Source organism: Peromyscus maniculatus, chromosome 2 (assembly GCF_049852395.1).
Source record: "Peromyscus maniculatus bairdii isolate BWxNUB_F1_BW_parent chromosome 2, HU_Pman_BW_mat_3.1, whole genome shotgun sequence".
In the NCBI taxonomy this organism is placed as follows: domain Eukaryota; kingdom Metazoa; phylum Chordata; class Mammalia; order Rodentia; family Cricetidae; genus Peromyscus; species Peromyscus maniculatus.
Genome location: NC_134853.1, coordinates 60,214,843 through 60,234,983, shown reverse-complemented (window position 1 = coordinate 60,234,983; position 20,141 = coordinate 60,214,843). Strand labels below are relative to the sequence as shown.

The window sequence follows — 20,141 nt, the reverse complement described above, 5'->3', positions numbered from 1 at the left end:
GCACTCAGTGTGCTGGGGTACCCAGAGGTGGTCCACAGACTCACAGTCCTGACTCATCATCCCTAGGGGATTCCATGGCTGACCATGAACAGTTTAGGCTTTAGTCAAACCCAGCTACTAATCCCATACTTCCTTAAAAGATTGCTCAGTGATTAAGAGCACTTAGTGCTTTTATAAAGGACCTGGGTTTGGTTCCCAGCCCATAGCATAGTTTACAACCATCTATAACTCCAGTTCCAAGGAATTGGCTTATCCCTCTTCTGGTCTCCTCTGACACCAGGCACACATATGGTACACGTAAGTACATGCAGGCACTCATACATACACAGAACAAAAATAAAACCTTCTTTAAGGTCTTTAAAAAATAAACTGTTACTAAATCACAAGAATGGAAATTATGTTTGTTCTATTTTTGATTTGTAACCCGGCCTGGCCTAGAACTTCTGATCTTCCTGCCCTCTGCCTCCTGGGACCTATCAGCAAGCCCCACTATGTTCAGCCTCTTATTTGTGTTTCTGTGCCCAATTTCATATAATGAAACCTCTCAAATGGATTGTCACACAGCCTTCATCCTGATCATTGATCAGCCTTAAAGTCACACATTATTGTCCTCCATTTAAACACAGCACATTACACATTACCTTTTGCTTACTTTGTATTTGATGACGTGTGAGAGAGATTATCAACAGGAGAGAGAAACACAGCTCTGTGGTATGAGGATGCTAATGATCTTCATTAGACTTCAGGTCTTTTTCCATCTCATTTATACTACAAGGAATTAAATCTTTCTGTCCTGTGAAACAGAGATGATAGATATGTTTGTTGTAGCAAATTGTAGACGTCATTGGTTAATTCTGTTTTTTATATATGTATATATATGTCATGTATATAAATATATAAAAACTAAGATGGTATATTTTTTAAGTAAGCTATAGGTTAAATGATTCAGGTTGCCTTTAGAGTATATGAATTTCTAGAAAAGCTTTGAAATGGAATAAGTTTATATGAAAAGCAGAATAGTAGATCTGTGAGCTTATTTTTAAAGTGATATAGATATATCCAATGTTCTGCATTATTTCTTCCCTTAAGATGAGTAGACATTTAGTTTGTTAATCAATAGCCAATACGTTCTCTATCTTCTCCGCCTGTCTTCTGGTTCTAAGAGTGGTTCAAATCAGTGAGTCAGAGGGGGGTAGTAAAAGGGAAGGGGTTTTCTTTTCTGGGTCATGAGTGGATCTAATTTAATGGATAAAGGATGTTTGTGATTAACACTAGTTATTTACTGAATAGTCATACTTTCCGGAACATAGTTGGTATCCTGTGTTTCTTAATATTCTTTCAGAATACTGTATTAACTTTTATTAGTTAAAAAGAAAGGGTATTTTTTTAAAAAACTAGCCAAGTCTTTATCTCAATTATAATTTGATAGTATAAAAGTTAATAACATTTTACTGATGAAAATTGGTGTTATCAAATAAAAAATTAACTATGTTCCTTTCTTTCTCGCTCTCTCTCTTTAGATAGATAGATAGATAGATAGATAGATAGATAGATAGATAGATAGATAGATAGATAGATAGATAGATAGATATCCTAAAGTCATTTCATGGCCTGTTTCTGTTTCCTTTGTCTGTAGATTTCGGAAGTTGATTGCAAAGATGCACTAGAAATGATCTGTAATTTAGAGTCTGAGGGTGATGAGAAGAGCGCCCTTGTTTTATGTACTGCTTTTCTTTCACGGCAGCTCCAGCAAGGAGACATGTACTGCGCTTGGTGAGTCGCTTGTCCTTTTTAACTACAAAAGCAAAGGTCAGGTGGGGTGGTGCACGCCTTGAATCCCATCACTCTTGAGGGCAGAGGCAACCTGATCTCTGAGTTCCAGGCCAGCCAAGGCCACATAGTGAGACCCTGTCTAAAAAAGAAACAAAAACAATTAAAAGAATACAAAGTAGGTTTTAAAAATTCATATAATCTAGAAGCTTTTAAAGACCTTTTTCTCTTACCCAGACAAAAAGTGTATTTTCAGGTATTACAGTCTGTGCAAACTGATTATCAAATAGTTCATACTTTAGTTTCAGAAACTCTTTGTGTTAAGGACAACACAATTAAAAAGGTTTACTTTATCAGAAACTACTAAATTCATTTTCAGCTTACTTTTACCAACCTGAGATTCTATTATATATTTTTTTCATCTGCATATTATCTATCTTGAGTCACTTAGCACTAAAATATGGAAATGTAGTTTACTTCATAGCTGGGGAGGTCATTCCTCTTTTCTATCTTGGTGTTCTCCTTTGGTGCATGCTTTCTGATCTGACACATTCCCAAAACTTGTTACAATATCTCTTTGGGAGGCTGCAGCTTACTTACATTAGCTCCTGTTAACTTAAAAAACTTGATTCCAGATTTAGATTAGTGTTCTCTGAGACTCACTATTGTTTATACTCAATAGCATTATTGGTCTTTAAAGAAAACTTGGCTAATAGCCTTCTGGCATTTAAGAGTATTTGCTAGGCACTTACATGGCCTGTGGATGAATAGACAATAGGCAGCTAAATAAATGGCTTCGTAATCAAATACATGCAAGTTCATAGCTACTAGGCTTTTCTAGGCAGTTGATTCTTGTTGTGAATAAAGTTAAATCTTTAATACAGAGGAGATTGCTCTAAAAGTCATGGATGACTACAGTGTGTTTATCAAGGATAAGCAGATTTTTGGGGGCATAAGATAATTCGAAAGTCAGTGATAAGTAGTGAATCATTGTGACATTTGTTTAAAAAGACATCAAATTGAATTTTATATGATACACAGATCTGAAGGGCAACATGAAAAACTTTGTTTAAAAAATTGTTTCAAATGCACAGTTGGCAGTTATTTAGAAAATGCATAGAGAGGACAACATAACATAGCAGGAAGAAGAATTGCAGAGCTTAGACAAGCATTAGAAAGCCAGTGAGTAATCCATCTAGGAAGCTGTACGGGCTTCCTTATGTATATGGCATGAAGTGATAGAAATGTAAAAGAAACATAGTTACCAATTTCAAGTATAGTAAAAAATTGGGGGTGGGGGGAGGACTTTGGGTCAGTGGTAAAGATGTATTCAATAGAAAGATGGTGAATGGGAATAATGGCAGACACCATTTTCATCCACAGTCCCCCATTGCGTAGAGATAGGATGCATCCTGGAATGGCTGGTTTGAAGTAACTTGTCATTGAAAAGGCTGCAGTGGTGCACCTCACTAAGATGATTAATGGATGGATCCAGTCAAACTGTATGTGGCTACTGTTGAAATACTGTTACTGGATTCATGACTCTACCAAGGTTCAGGCCTTAGAAGAATCAAAATAAATGAGGCTTAGAAAGAACTAGAAAGGTGAATGTGGCCAAATTTTACAGGCAGATCTTGAGGTCCTCAATAGATGTTAAAATCCAGCAAGTGAGCAGTTATGTGATCAGTGAAGAGGACAGAATTTTAAGGAGCTGGATACTGAAGAAAACAATAGCAAAAGCTAGTATTTAGGACAACAGTTGCTGAAAATGTTGATACAGGGCAAAGTAAATGAAGGGTGGAAGAGAAATTGATACAGAGAGCACATTTATCATTTTATTTCCTGTGAAAACGTTACTACATTTAGATAAGCTTAAATTTTAATAATAACAAATCTTATGGATAGATTTTAATTTAGAAGATACGTGCTTTATAGGGTTACAGTGTAAGTTTCTATCACTTCACTGAGGGTCACCTCTAATCCTAGATGAGTATGTTTTAGTCCTTATGCCTTGTTAGGTATTATGCATACACTTTGTATTTTTATATTACATAGTTAAAAGTCCAAATGTGACTCAAAGGTTCTCATTGTATAACTTTTTTAAGTGTTAGGTGTTTTTTTACTAAAAGAATTCTACTCTGAGATTGAAAAATACTATCAACAAAGTAAGAAACCCTATTTGATTTTTATTTGGTTTTCAGAAATTCAGGGTGTAGACTTATCTTGTATTTAGGCATAGTTCTACCCATAGAATTAAAATCTAAAGTCAGTTTTAATTTCACATGTAATGACTGGACTAGCATACTCCATGGTTATTCCATGGTTATTGTATTACTCCTTCTGCTTATCCTTCAAACTTTTCTTTTTTTTAAAGGGAACTCACTCTATTTTGGAGTAAACTACAACAAAGGGTAGAACCATCAATACAAGTGTACCTTGAGAGGTGTCGTCAACTTTCTTTATTAACGAAGACTGTATATCACATTTTCTTCCTGATTAAAGTTATTAATTCAGAGGTAAGAATAATCACGGTATCTTCCCTTATTTAAAGATATAAGTCATCTTTAGTAAGATCTCAGCTTTTGTTATTTTAACACTTCCTTTAGTGATTTTTTTTTTTCTTTTAACTGCATTGGGCCTTGATTTTTCTTATTAGTCCTTTGAACTATTTGATTCAGAGAAAACTTAAGTGCTTGGGTCCAGCCTCTGCTAGGGCTCAGGTCCTGAGGCGGGGAAGGGGCGTTGGTGCAAGGAAAAATTCTGACCACCAAGTGGATTGCACTCAAGTGGACCCCAGATAGCTCGAGCTGTCTTTGTTTATACTTAGAGTTTTTCTTACCACGGTTACATGAACATCTTTCTTATTGTCTCGTATTTTTGACTTCTAAGAAATACATCATATTTTAAAGAATACATCGTGATCATTATGAAAGCCCCCATTGTTCCCCTTTATGCTTCCCCAAATACACCTTCCCACCCACTGCATAACCTTATTCTAGACACAGAGTTCAGCATTTTGCAGGCTGAACTAAATACAGAGACAGACACACCCTGCTCTCACAGCCCTTATGTCATCTGGCTGTTACTTGCGGTTGCAAAGTTAAAAAGTAATAGACATGGGCACAATGCTTTAAGGACAACAATATTCAAACCCAGACAATTCTTTCATGTCTGCAAAATAGGCTTTTATACAGTTCCCCTCTCTGTAAGAGGGTCCCATGTCTCAATCTCTCTGTAAAAAGCAGACTTTGATAAGGCACTCTTTCCCATCTTACTATATCATACTTCTTCCACCAATATAAGCTCCTGTGTATGGCAAAGATGAATCTATCCATCTCATATTTTACATTGCATTTCCCCCCATCGGCTCATACTAGATCCTGTCATTGACTCTATATGCTTGGTGTCCAGAGAACTTACTCTGAACAGTTGGCACTATGTCTGTACCTGAGGCTTTTTCCCTATTCTGTGTTTGCATGCCTTACTCTCCTCTCCAGAACTGTGAGACAGGGTTAATGTTCCAAGTGTTGTTTTCTTGTATATACCTAACTGCCCCTGTTGAGTCAGAAAAGTTCCCAGAATTAGGAGTTGTACCTAGTAATTCCAGATAGGAGATTAGAGAAACATAAGTCCCCTGATGAAACTTAGGAGAAAATATTTGAGAAAAAAACAGAATTTCCTGGGGAAATTACAGCTATTACATATGTGACTGACAAAACTAAAAACTGCCCAAAGAATTACCAATAAAAGGAGAGAGAAAAGAGCCTGCAAGCTGCACCAATTTTGCCAATTCCTATGCTGTCCCATGGTCCTTGCCAAGTGAGAGTCATTTCCACAAGTGTCTTGCCCCGAGGAAACCCGTTGGACAGGTGCTGATCCAAGACCAGGCTGCACAGCTCCCCACACAAAAAGGTCATTGACAACAGAAGACCTCCTCCCATCTGTGTGTTATTTGCCATGTTCTTTAGTGTTCTACTTCTTTGGTAGTTTGGGTGTATGGAAGTTTAGAAAGTGTGAAAAGGATAGGAAATTATTCTGCTGCTGACAGTAGATCTAAAAACAACCTTCTACCATAAAACAGCCACCAATGCTTGATAAAATAAAACTACTCATCATTGAGTTTACACAAACATTAGGAAAATATCCCTCCCCTCCTAGAATTCAGCATAAAAACTATACCTACTAAATGTAGCAAAAAGCTTGAACTGGGGCTAGGCTATAGATGAGTCAGAAGAGTGTTTGCCCTAGCATTCAGTGAGCCCTGGGTTTGATCCCCAGCACCACATAGACCAGAAGTGGGAGTACACACATATAGTCCCAGTTCAAACTTATCCATGGCTCCATAGTTCAGTACCAGCTTAGGTCTGATATGTGAGATCCTGTGTCAGGGAGAAGGAGAGGGAGGAGTGGGTGAGAGCTGAAGAAAACAAACAAACGCTTGAACTGATTGGTATATGGTATAATGCTACTTGAAATAACCACGTAATTCAGATTTGCATATCCATCTAGAGACCAGAGATAGCTCTATGGAGATCAGATGAAGTGTTGAGCCCTCTCAGATTAGGGAGTTAGATCTGAATTCTTCCCTCCTGCGCCCACCACAACTCTGGAACCTGTGAAGTGCCATTATTTCATTGAGAAACAGACTAGAAAAATATAACACTGATGGATGATAGAGAGCTTCAGATAATGCTCAGCTGGATTCTGGGTCAAAAGAGGTGAGTCTTTCCCTAAGAAATTATAACCATAAGTCTATTTAACACATATTTGGTGCTATATAGTTTAGAAATCCCCATGCCAAGTAATGTTTAAGAGGTGAGAAACCTGAACTGTGCCATAGATACAGAACTGCTTTGAAGGGACATGTCAGTACAAGATTCTTATAAAAAGCTCTGGTTAGGGTGAGTTCATCACCAAGACTTACAAATTATGTGACTGCCTTTTGTGAGAACACGTTAGCAGGCAGAAGGATAGAATTAAACAAGCAAGCATAAAAACTATGAATTGCATATAAAGGCATGAATGAAAAAAATCTGAAATAATTTCATCATAGTAGGATTGGGGCTGGAGGAACAGCTCTGAGATTAAAAGCACGTACTGTTCTTGTGGATGACCTGAGTTGAGTTCCCAGCACCCATCTAAGGCAGCTCACAATCACCTAACTCTACTTCCAGCAATGCAGTGCCTCTAGTTTCTACTGGCACCTGCAACTCATGTACACAGACACACAATTTATAAAAATAGTAAAATTAACAGGGGCAGAGAGATGACTCAGTGGTTATAAGCACCAGCTGATCTTTGATATGATTCCCAGCACCCAACTGGCAGCTTACAACTATCTGTAAATCTAGGCTTAGGGGCACTGATGTCCTCTTCTGACAACCAAAACACCCGGAGTGTAATAGTGTGTGTGTGTGTGTGTGTGTGTGTGTGTGTGTGTGTGTGTGTGTGTGTGTGTACACATACGTATGTATGTATTTAAACACTATCAGAAAGAATGACAGAATTGATTTGTCTAGTATGAATAATGTGTGAATAAATCTATAAAAAACAAAAATACACAAAATAATAAAGCATGAATGACACTGTTTGTCTTAGTTTGAGGTTCTATTGCTGTGAAGAGACACCATGACCATGGCAACTCTTACAAAGGAAAACATTTAATTGTGTGGCTTACAGTTTCAGAGATTTAGTTCATTATCGTCATTGTAGGAAACATGGCAGCATGCAGGCAGACATGGTGCTAGAGAAGGGCTGAGAATCCTACATCTTAAAGCAACAGGAAGTGGTCTGAGACACTGCATATATGAGACTTTAAAGCCCACCTCCACGGTCACACATTTTCTCCAGCAAAGCCACACCTCCTAATAGTGCCACTCCCATTGAGCTTATGAGGGCCAATTCCATTCAAACTACCACACTCTGAAACAGTGATACTATTTAAATGACCAGATTTTAAACGAGTCAGAACATTTTGAAATGCAGGAACAGAGAAATTGAAAAATTTAAAACACCATAGGTAGAGCACAAGTTATATGCAGGTGAAGAGGCTGAAAGCACATTTGAGTCCACACATTTATCAAAGAGATGAGAATCTTGTCACGAGTGTACTAGCCTTGTGTTGCTGATTTTCTTTTGGTGACTTGGATAGGAATTCAGCTCATTTCTATTTAAATATATACAGAAGACATCTTCTAAAGATATTATCATTGCATAGAATCTAAAAATTCAGCATGATAATGGTTATTTTAATTATGTACAAATTCTTTTGAAAGGTGAAATAAAAAATAAACCTACTACTCCATCCTCCTTTAAAAGTACCTTTTATTGCCTGTATTTGATCAGTACGCCTTAAATAAATTTTATATTTATTTTGTCCAGAAATGATTTGTTTTATCTTTCTACTTTCCTGCTTTTCCTCTCTACTTCAGCCCTACTAACTCTTTTATGTTATATACTATGATGCCACAGTTAAAAATCAACTGAAACAGAGCAGTAGGTTTCCTAGGATGTTACTGTGTAGTTTTAATCATCAGCTTGTGTTACTACTAGACATCTCACTTGGTCAACAGCATGGCAGAGCAGAAGGGCACTTGAAACTAAAAGTCAGGTTAGCTGGGTACCAATCTTACCTCACTGCTGACTACCCTGATCAACTTAACCACTCTGGGGTTCATTTCTCGGTTCAATTGAGTCTAAGGAATGGGGTAAAAGTGACTGTCCACCTTCATCCTTACTCCTTCCTTCCTTCCTTGTAAGGAGGCCATGCTGCTAGGCCTCCTGTTGGGAAAACTTGGACTAGAGCCTCTCTCTCCATGATGACTGTCATCTTTATGTGCCCAGTGGTCCTTCATAGTTATGTAACATAGATGGTAGAATACTCTCATGTCATAAACATTTGTGTTGGTAGTGTGCTTTTACTCACTTAATAAATCAGATTTAAGTGATTTTTTAAGAATTAGTCTCTCATGTAATTTCACTGTATTATGGAAAATGGGTGTGAATTCAAACTATTTAAAAATGTACCTGCTATGTAATTAGTTTATGATTTAAGTGTTGCCTATTGCTTAATTTTCCAGTATACACAGTGAAAACTCTAAAGAATAAGATGTTTGATAAGATTCTTTGTGTGTGTGTGTGTGTGTGATCATTTGTTATGTTTTACATGTAATTACAACATACAAATATTTTTAAAACAAGCCATTTGCTTTGCTAGGTGTCATGGTGCACAAATGCAATCTCATCTCTTGTAAGTCTGATCCAGAATGATCATGAAGTTGGCCCAGCCTGGGCTACAAAGCATGCTTCTGTCTCAAAAAATCAAAGAAAACCGCTGGATGGTGGTGCATGCATTTAATCCCTGCACTCGGAGGAAGGGGCAGGTTGATATCTGTGAGTTTGAGGCCAGCCTGGTCTATGGTGTGAGTTCCAGGACAGCCAAGGCTACACAGAGAAACCCTGTCTCAAAAAATTAAAATAATTTAAAAAGTCAAAGCAAACCATTTGTGGTTATCGTGCTGGAACAAGTCCTTGCTCAGCAGTTGGCAGCTATCTGCAGTCTCTTTAGGATTCGTCTCTAGAATACCTGTAGTTGTACTTTGTGGTCTTGAATCAGCTTTTGCTGCTCTTTGGAGAAAGAGTTGACACATTAGAAAAGTTATTTTCCTCAAGATAAGTTTCCTTTATCCATACGTTCACTGACGTCTGGATCCTTCCTTAAATTCATTCCCTTCCCCTTCATTTTGTGAGTTTTCTAAATATCACAAGCCTTCTCTAGAATTCTCTCTCTCTCCAGCCCCTTGACCTCTGCTCTAGAAAAAGGATCTGAGAAGTAAGAAAGGTGAAATAACTTCCATGTTTGCCTGTATCAGATGATCTAGGTTTTTGTTGTTGCTGTTTTTGTTGTTCTTTGATACAGGTCTTTGCTTAGTTTTGCTACTTGTGTTTGTGATGATTTTCAGGTTACTTGTAAACCCATGTCCACACCAAGTTGATTTAGAAGGTGTGTCTTTTCCAATATTGTTATTTTAAGATTTGAAAGCAACACACGTCTCTTTTGAAAGCCCAATTATTTAAAAAAAAAAAATCTGCACTGGATAGTGTCAATTAACCTTTCCTGTTTTTTATTTATTTCACAGACTGAAGGGGCTGGACTTGCTACTTGCATAGAATTATGTGTAAAAGCTCTACGCTTGGAATCTACAGAAAACACTGAAGTGAAAATATCAGTTTGCAAGACCATTTCATGTTTGTTGCCCGATGATCTGGAAGTGAAACGTGCTTGTCAACTGAGTGAATTTCTTATTGAGCCTACAGTAGATGCATATTATGCTGTGGAAATGTTATATAACCAGCCAGATCAGAAATATGATGAAGAGAATCTCCCCATACCCAATTCTCTACGTTGTGAGCTCTTACTTGTTTTGAAAACTCAGTGGCCCTTTGATCCAGAATTTTGGGATTGGAAAACCTTGAAACGGCAGTGTCTTGCACTGATGGGAGAAGAGGCATCTATTGTGTCTTCAATTGATGAACTGAATGACTGTGAAGTGTATGAAAAAGTGGATTACCAAGACGGAAGCAGAGAAGCCTCTGTGAATGGTCTTTCTGGTGGACTTGGCACTAATTCTGGCCTGCTGATGGATATTGGTGATGAAAAACAAAAAAAGAAGGAGATAAAACAATTAAAAGATAGGGGGTTTATATCTGCTAGGTTTAGGAATTGGCAAGCCTACATGCAGTATTGTGTGCTATGTGACAAAGAATTCCTTGGACACAGAATAGTTCGGCATGCTCAAAAACATTATAAAGATGGGATTTACAGCTGTCCCATATGCGCAAAGAATTTTAATTCTAAAGAAACTTTTGTCCCTCATGTCACACTGCATGTTAAACAGTCTAGTAAAGAGAGACTAGCAGCTATGAAACCATTAAGAAGACTGGGAAGGCCTCCGAAAATCCCAGCCACCCATGAAAGTCAGAAGACCAATACTAATGCTGTGGGTAAACAGGAACAACGTCCCATAAAAAAGAACAGTCTCTATTCCACAGATTTCATAGTGTTTAATGACAATGATGGTTCCGATGACGAGAACGATGACAAAGATAAATCTTATGAGCCAGAGGTGATCCCTGTCCAGAAACCAGTACCTGTTAATGAATTTAATTGCCCTGTAACTTTTTGTAAAAAGGGCTTTAAGTACTTTAAAAATTTAATTGCTCATGTAAAAGGTCATAAGGATAATGAAGATGCCAAACGCTTTCTTGAAATGCAAAGCAAAAAGGTCATTTGCCAGTACTGTCGACGGCATTTTGTGAGTGTCACTCACCTCAACGATCATTTACAGATGCACTGTGGCAGCAAGCCGTATATATGTATACAGATGAAGTGTAAGGCTGGTTTCAACAGTTATGCGGAGCTGTTAGCCCACCGAAAGGAGCATCAAGTCTTTAGAGCAAAGTGCTTATTTCCAAAATGCGGCAGAATTTTTTCCCAAGCTTATTTACTGTATGATCATGAAGCACAACATTATAATACCTATACTTGTAAGTTCACAGGTTGTGGTAAAGTTTACCGTTCTCAGAGTGAGATGGAAAAGCATGTGGATGATCACAGTGCTCCTGAAAAAGAGCTGCCTCCTGAAGACCAGCTTAATTTATCTGGGAATGATGTGAATCAGAACACAGAAGGGAGTACTGGGGAAGAAAGAACAATGCTTTCTTCAGAAAGAAGCATTGAAAAGAGCTTAGGAGCAGATAGAAGTGATGATTGGGATAAAAGCCAAGCAGAACCAGCTGTGACTCAACAAGGCCAGCTCTCGGCCTCTGAACTCAGGCAAGCTAACATACCATTGTCAAATGGTCTGGGAAACCCTGATAATACTACTGTTCTTCAGACCAATGAAGTAGCTGTGTCCATCAAGGTGTCTCTCAACCATGGGACTGAGGATGACTTTGGCAAGCAAGAAAACCTAACCATGGAAGGCACTGGTGAGCCACTGGTGACAGAGTTGCATAAACCCAGTGACGGTGCTGCTGTTGGGTTGTGTCATCCACGTCTCCAAGAGCAGAAGCAGCATGAGCACCTAAATGAAGCCCAGATGGCTCAGAATTCTTTAGCAAATTCCGAATCGATGAAGATGGGTGACCTTAACCCACAAAACTTAGAAAGGCAGGTGAACACTCTGATGACCTTCTCTATACAAAGTCAGGCGGGACTTCAAGACAGCTCACAAACTCCCAAGTTTGAATGTGGAGGTGATGTTAAGACATCATCCAGCCTTTATGATTTACCTCTTAAGACACTAGAAAGTATTGCATTTGTTCCATCGCAGCTCAGCCTGAGCAGTTCACTGGGAGCTCCATCGGTACCTCCAAAAGCTCCAGTTCAGAAATTCAGCTGCCAGGTCGAGGGGTGTACTCGAACATATAACTCCTCACAGAGTATTGGAAAACACATGAAAACAGCACACCCTGACCAATACGCTGCTTTTAAAATGCAGCGCAAAACTAAAAAAGGTCAGAAACCTAACAACTTAAATACACCAAATCATGGAAAGTGTGTTTATTTTTTGCCATCCCAAGTGAGCAGCTCTAATCATGCTTTTTTTACACCACAGACCAAAGCCAGTGGGAATCCTGCTTGTTCAGCCCAGTTGCAGCATGTCTCGCCTTCCATTTTTCCAGCTCATTTAGCAAGTGTATCAACTCCATTGTTACCCTCAGTGGAAAGTGTCCTAAGTCCAAACATACCTTCTCAGGATAAGCATGGACAAGATGGTCTATTATGTTCACAGATGGAAAACTTGTCTAATACTGCCTTGCCCTCACAAATGGAAGATCTAACCAAAACAGCTTTGCCTTTGAATATTGACAGCGGCTCAGATCCTTTCCTTCCTTTACCCACAGAAAATAGCGCTCTCTTCCCTTCACCAGCAAACAGTGAGAATAATTCAGTATTTTCCCAGCTGGAGAACAGTACAAATCATTATCCCTCACAGATGGAAGGAAATCTGAGTTCCTCCTCCTTTCTTAAAGGAGGCAGTGGTGAAAATGGGGTTTTTCCTTCACAAGTCAGCATTGCAGATGACTTCAGTAGCACCAGTGCCCAACAGTCGGCAGCTAAAAAAGTGAAAAAAGACCGTGGTCGAGGCCCAAATGGGAAGGAAAGAAAACCCAAGCACAACAAAAGGGCTAAATGGCCTGCGATTATCAGAGATGGGAAATTTATCTGTAGCAGGTGTTACAGGGCTTTCACGAACCCCAGGTCCCTGGGTGGACACCTGTCTAAACGGTCTTACTGCAAACCACTGGATGGAGCGGAAATTGCACAGGAACTTTTACAGAGCAACAGGCAGCCTTCCCTTCTGGCCAACATGATTCTTTCCACGAGTGCAGTGAATATGCAACAGCCACACCAGTCTACCTTTAGTCCAGAAGCATGTTTTAAAGATCCATCATTCCTACAGCTTCTTTCTGTGGAAAATCGCTCATCATTTTTACCAAGTGCATTTCCTAGGTGTGATGTGAATAACTTTAATAACAGTGTTAGTCAGGAAGGCAGTGAAATTATTAAGCAGGCTTTAGAAACTGCTGGCATTCCTAGCACCTTTGAGAGTGCCGAAATCCTTTCTCAGGTTGTTCCTGTAGGCAGTGTCTCCGACGGAGTACAAGTAAACACAACAGGGCTGCCAGGTCCAACTGAGACACCCTTATTACAGACTGTCTGCCACCCGAACACCTCACCAACAAACCAGAATAAGACACCAAATTCCAAAACTTCCACCATCAAGGAATGTAACAATTTGCCCATCTTTACACCAAATGATTTACTGCTCAAGACTATTGAAAATGGTCTGTGCTCCAGTTCATTCACTAACTCTACTGAGCCGTCGCAAAATTTTACTGGTAATAGCACACATGTTTCTGTTATAAGTGGTCCTCAAAATACAAGATCTAGTGCTTTGAATAAAAAAGGAAATAGTGCGTCTAAGAGAAGAAAAAAAGTTGCTCCTCCAGTAATGATACCCAATGCTTCCCAAAATGTGGTACCAACTGACTTGACAATGGAGCTTACAGCCAAGAACCTTAAGGTCCCTGATAGCAACGTTCGTTCAGATGTAATTCCAAATTGTGAACCTCAGGTTTTGGTGGAAAATCTCACACAGAAATTAAATAACATTGACAATCATTTGTTTATAACTGATGTAAAAGAGAACTTTAAAGCCAATGTTGAACCACACCCAGTGTTAGCCCCTTTATCCTTAAAAACTGAAAATGGTGATTCCCGAATGATGGCTTTGAGTTCATGCACACCAGTGACTTCTGATTTGCAGGTTTCTGAAGACAATGTTATACAGAACTTTGAGAAGACTCTTGAAATTATTAAAACTGCTATGAATTCTCAAATACTTGAGGTAAAAAGTGGATCTCAGGGTACTGGTGAGACACCACAGAATGCTCAGATAAATTACAGCATGCAGCTTCCTTCAGTAAACTCTATCCAAGATAGTAAGTTACCTGATTCTCCTCAGTGTTCCTCTTTCCTAACTGTAATGCCAACAAAAAATAACATTCTTCAGTCTGAAGCATTACATGAGGAGGATCAAATACAGGACATTTTAGAAGGTTTGCAAAACTTAAAATTAGAAACTGACCTCTCCACTCCAGCTTCCCAGTGTATGCTAATAAACACACCAGTAACACTGCCCCCTACTCCTACTAAATCAGCTCCAAATACTGCAGTCCAGCCAGTTTCTGAAACAATACATATCCAGCTTAACGACAGAGTTAATAAGCCCTTTGTGTGTCAGAACCAAGGCTGTAACTACAGTGCCATGACAAAGGATGCCCTGTTCAAACACTACAGTAAAATCCACCAGTATACTCAAGAGATGATTCTTGAGATTAAGAAGAATCAGTTAAAATTTGCTCCATTTAAATGTGTGGTACCTACATGTACCAAAACATTTACAAGAAATTCTAATCTCCGGGCACACTGTCAGTTGGTGCATCATTTTACAACAGAAGAAATGGTAAAGTTAAAAATAAAAAGACCATATGGAAGAAAATCTCAGAGTGAAAATTTGTCAGCTCCACAAATTACTCAAGTGAAGAAACAGACACTCGTAGCAGAAGAAATGAAAACAGACTTACAGCCTGCCGTGGAGTTACCAGCAGTGACAGATGATGCCCTTGGCAGTGTAGCAGTAATCCCAGAAAAACAACTTACAGAAAAAAAAAGTCCTGAGCAACCAGAAAGTTCTTCACAACCTGTCCCAATCACTGTTGAACAATATAATACAAATCTTACAAACATGAAAACCAAAGGAAGGAAAATTAAGAGACATAGAAAAGAAAAGGAAGAAAAAAGAGAAAAGAATCCAGTCTCCCAGTCTGTTGAATTTCCAGCAAGATACAGTCCATATAGGCCTTACTGCTGTGTTCACCAGGGATGTTTTGCTGCATTTACAATACAGCAAAACTTGATTCTTCATTACCAGGCTGTACATAAATCAAATCTTCCTACGTTTTCTGCAGAGGTTGAAGAGGAAAGTGAGGTTGGCAGAGAAAGCGAAGAAGCTGAAACTAAACAATCAATGAAAGAATTTCGGTGTCAGGTGAGTGACTGTTCTAGGATTTTCCAAGCAATTACTGGCCTAATACAGCACTACATGAAACTTCATGAAATGACCCCTGAGGAAATTGAAACCATGACTGCTGCTGTGGATGTTGGCAAATTTCCTTGTGACCAGTTGGAGTGTAAATCTTCTTTTACAACATATCTGAGCTATGTTGTTCATCTTGAGGTAGACCATGGAATTGGAACAAGGACAAGTAAAACAGAAGAAGATGGCATATACAAGTGTGACTGTGAAGGCTGTGACCGGATATATGCAACTCGGTCTAATCTCCTCCGACACATTTTTAATAAGCATAATGACAAACATAAGGCTCATCTGATTCGGCCAAGAAAATTAACTGGCCAGGAAAATATATCAAGTAAGGCAAACCAAGAAAAATCAAAGTCTAAACATCGGGCAACAAAACACAGCAGATCTGGAAAAGAAGGAATAAAAATACCTAAAACCAAGCGAAAGAAAAAATGTAATTTCGAAAGCAATAGTGCAAAAGTTGTGCAGATTGAAGAAAATAAGCCTTATTCTCTAAAACGTGGAAAGCATGTATATTCCATAAAGGCTAGGAACGACGCCTTGTCAGAGTGTACAAGCAAATTTGTGACGCAGTATCCATGTATGATAAAGGGGTGTACTTCTGTTGTTACAAGTGAAAGCAATATAATTAGACATTATAAGTGTCATAAATTGTCCAAAGCATTTACATCACAACACCGCAATATTCTTATTGTCTTCAAGCGGTATGGCAACCCACAAGGAAAGGAGACTTCTCAGCAAGAGGATGGTAAAGATGATATAAAAGATTCTGACACGTTTGTGTTAGAGAAAAATGATAATACAAAAACAGCTACCGTCCCACAGGAAGAAGGTATAAAAGGTGAAAAAGATGAAATGGATGAGCTAACAGAATTATTTATTACAAAATTAATAAATGAAGATAGCACAAATGTAGAAACTCAAGTTAATACTGCTTTAAAGGTAAATAATGATTTTCAGGAAAATGATTCCAGCCTACCAGAAAAACAAAAGACAGGTAATTTGAAGAGAGTTTATAAGGAAAAAAGCACTGTGCAGAATAAGAAAAGAAAGGTTGAAAAAACTGAGCCCGAATTATCCTTGGAGGTCAAGACCTCACGTAAGGACGAAGAGACTGCTGTGGCAGTTCAGACCACGGAGGAGCATCCTGCGTCCTTTGACTGGAGCTCCTTCAAACCAATGGGATTTGAAGTGTCGTTTCTTAAGTTTCTGGAAGAGTCTGCAGTGAAGCAGAAGAAAAATACTGACAGAGACCATTCAAACGGTGGAACTAAGAGAGGATCCCATTCAAGTTCAAGAAGAAATGTTGATAAGACCACTGTGACTGGTGGGAATCACACGTGTTCTTGTAAAGAAAGTGAAATCTTTGTACAGTTTGCCAATCCCTCCAAGCTTCCGTGCAGTGAGAATGTAAAAATTGTTTTAGACAAGACTCTTAAAGATTGCACTGAGCTTGTCCTAAAACAGCTTCAGGAAATGAAACCTACTGTCAGCCTAAATAAACTTGAAGTACTGTCAAATGATCCAGATAGGACTGTTTTGAAAGAAGTCAGTATAGGTAAAGCCACAGGCAGAGGGCAGTACTGACAGGTAACTCATGTACTATAAATGCATATCATTTGTAGTTTTATTTTAAATAGAAAGCCATCAAGCATGCTGTAATTGTGAGCTTTTTAATTTGTTGACATGAATTAACCTAGCTTTAAAAAATGAGGAAAAAAAAAAAGCCATGACATTTGTCATGTAGAACTTTATTTTATCCCTATGGGACTTGAGCAAAATCAATACTTCAGTTATTGTAAATAATTGAGTTAAGCCTCAAATTTCTGTCACCTAGTTGTCCTTTCCATGAACTATACTGAATTATCTGTATGACTGGTATCTTTTCAGCAGATCACCACTCATGTATAGCAGTACTCTTTATTTGTAGATAGTTTTTTGTATATATTTATTATTGTAAATCATTTGCTGCCACCAGCAGTCTGTAAGTCTAAATAAGTAAATGATACATTTATATTTGCAATTTTAATTTTAACGAAGTGATCAAGTTTTTAAACTTTTATTGTTTTAAATTAAGAACTTTTTGAACTAAAACTAGAAACTGCCGTAGTTAATTTTTTTTTAACATAAAAGAATTTGCAAGATGCTGTCAAGGTGGTTGGCACGGTAGGCACATTACAGCGTTCTGCTTTGTGAGTTTGCCATCCTCCATTCTTGGATGGCATTCATGTGAATTAGAGCAGACTCCTCCGTAGTTTCATAGAGCTACAGATTTTTTTTCCTTTTTCCATTGCTTCTAATTGGATATAGTTACTATGAGTCCATGAAATGTAATGGAAATGTGAATAAAGACTTTGCTACATTGAAGATTTTCAACATTGGTCTTTTAAAATATCCTTTGTCAGTGTGATAGGGACTAGTAGTGGAGCCGTGTAAATACCCAAGGTGGTGGTTTGTGAAGTAGCCCAGTGTTGCCTTAAATAAAATCACATTTCAGTCCTCCTTTCGTATGTGATCTTCTAAAGATTTTTTTCTTCCCATTTTCTGAGATTTATGGATGGTGTATAGCTTTAAACTGTATAAACTTTTGTGGAAAGAATTTTTTAGACATTTTATAAATTTTAAAATTGGTATCATCAAAGTGAGCCCATCTTGTGTTTATAAAATGCAAGAATCCTTAACATTTATAGTTACATAGATGAAACACTTTCTATAAGGAAGTCATGTTTTGATTTTACTATTTATAGGCATTAGGTTATGCAGATTTGTCTGTATTTTTCACATTATCTAATGATACTGTTTTCATTAGATTAGTCTTCAAGAACAGTATTAGTCATGATTGATTATTTGATCATTCAGTATCTAATTCTAGCTTAGCTTTATTCACCAGACCTATGCTTCAAGGTAGGAGTTATTTCTGGAGCACTGACCACCTCGTGGAAAGCACAGATGAAGCCAGTACTGGAAACAAGGCATCCTCTGAATACTTACTTTTGTCTTTGTTTGCCATCATAGCATTATTGTTTTGTTTTCTTTTGTTTGACATATTATGAAGCAGTTGCATTCACAGTGTTAGCCTGAGCTGTGGTGTTGTGGTCACATGGATGTGTGTATCCTCTGTACAGCATCAGACTTGCAGGGGAAATGAATCACTTAACTGAAATTGCTGGGACTCTGAATAAATAAATAAGCATGGTGAAGGAATGAACTTAATCTCTTTTGGAAACTTTAAAGTTTTATTATTAAAACATTACAGTTTTATTTGGGGGACCTAGTGAGTTGTGTTGAGTAGTTGGTTTCACCTTAAGGTTTCTTTGCAGTATGCATAAAACTTGACACATTAAAATCCTTACCATTTGATAAGCCCACTGTTATTTATTAATGTTAAAATAAAGGTGGTTTTCATGGGTTATTTATATTTTTTAAACAACTGAATTATGTGTTGTTCATGGGATGTTTCCATACAGTTTTCTTAGGAGCGCTCCCACCTCTTAAAGATGGATACTTAGCAAAACTGTCTGAGAGAACGCAGTAGCAGAGAGTTTTGTTGTGAGTCATTGTAAGTTCGCCCCTGTAAAGTGAAAACTGCAGTGCACAGCCAGGCACTGTGGTCCCCACACCCAATTCTAGTACTCAGAATTGCCTCACAACCCAGGCCAGCCAGTGCTACAGAACAAGGGCCTGTCTGCAGAAACAAGAAAGGGTACGGACAATATGGAAGAGAAGACCAACAGAGTGTGCATTGTCTTTCCTTATTAGAATATTGGCCACTAGACATTTCTTCAGTTATTCTGCTGTATTACCAGAGAAAGAGCTTGCCAGCATTGAGTGGCATTTGTTTATTTATTTTATAGGTAGTGAATGCTAAAGTAATTTATGAGAGTGAGCTTTTTTTAGTGTGAAACATGAAAGTATAAAACAAGAATGAACTTACAGAGTAGCATGCTAGTAAAGCTGGTATGGAATATAAAGTCAATATTAAATAACTATTTTTTCTCAATCTGCTGTTTTATTTTTATTTTTTTATTCATGACAGGGTTTCTCTGTGTAGCCCTGGCTGTCCTGGAACTCAAAGAGATCCACCTGTCTCTGCCTCTGATCACTGGGATTAAAAGTGTATACCACCATGCCCAGCTTCAATCTGTTCTTAAAATATCTTCTTGCAACCTAAATTTACCCAAAGTTTCATCATTAAAGACTGGAGGTTTTTTCTCTTTTTAAATCCCAAAGATTTTAATAGTTCAATTTAGAATTTTATTATTCAAAGTATCCCATTACCCCATTTAAACTTAAACAGTTCTGGGAACTTGCAGGTGTGTTAAATTCAGTTATGTTTCAAAAGGCTAGACAGATCAAATTTTTAATGAAGAAAAAGGTGGTCATTGCGTGCATATAAGTTGAACAACTTAACAACAATCAAGTACTCATTTTAGGCAGTTGGGATTGTTCAGCGAAGAGACTGGGTAAATTGGAGATTAACAAGACATGTTTCTAGTTTAGAAAAAAATGATGCCAACAGAGTTAATACAACTTGATGAATTGGGGAGAAACTAGTGTTTATGAAGATCCTAGAAAGCATGGAGTCCAGACCTTCTTCGGGGTCAGGGATTGTGAGTTGTGGTCCAAGATTTCCTGTGTGTCACAGCCTCTCTCAAAGGACAGTGTATATTAGCATATTAGGTATTTTAAAGTCTTGTA

General features: G+C 38.1%; 1 protein-coding gene across 2 annotated transcripts in view; it reads left to right on the top strand.

Moving 5' to 3' along the window:
* The window catches only part of Znf292 (zinc finger protein 292), an 80,641-nt gene extending 61,768 nt beyond the window's left edge, over positions 1–18,873 (top strand). For both annotated transcript variants that reach the window (XM_006975317.4, XM_076564040.1), the window contains exons 6-8: positions 1,637–1,773; positions 4,145–4,286; positions 9,909–18,873. In XM_006975317.4, the coding sequence (XP_006975379.2) occupies positions 1,637–1,773; positions 4,145–4,286; positions 9,909–17,030 (7,401 nt within the window). In that variant the 3' untranslated portion in view covers positions 17,031–18,873. The remainder of the gene's footprint in view (positions 1–1,636; positions 1,774–4,144; positions 4,287–9,908) is intronic.
* The last annotated feature ends 1,268 nt before the right edge of the window (positions 18,874–20,141 follow it).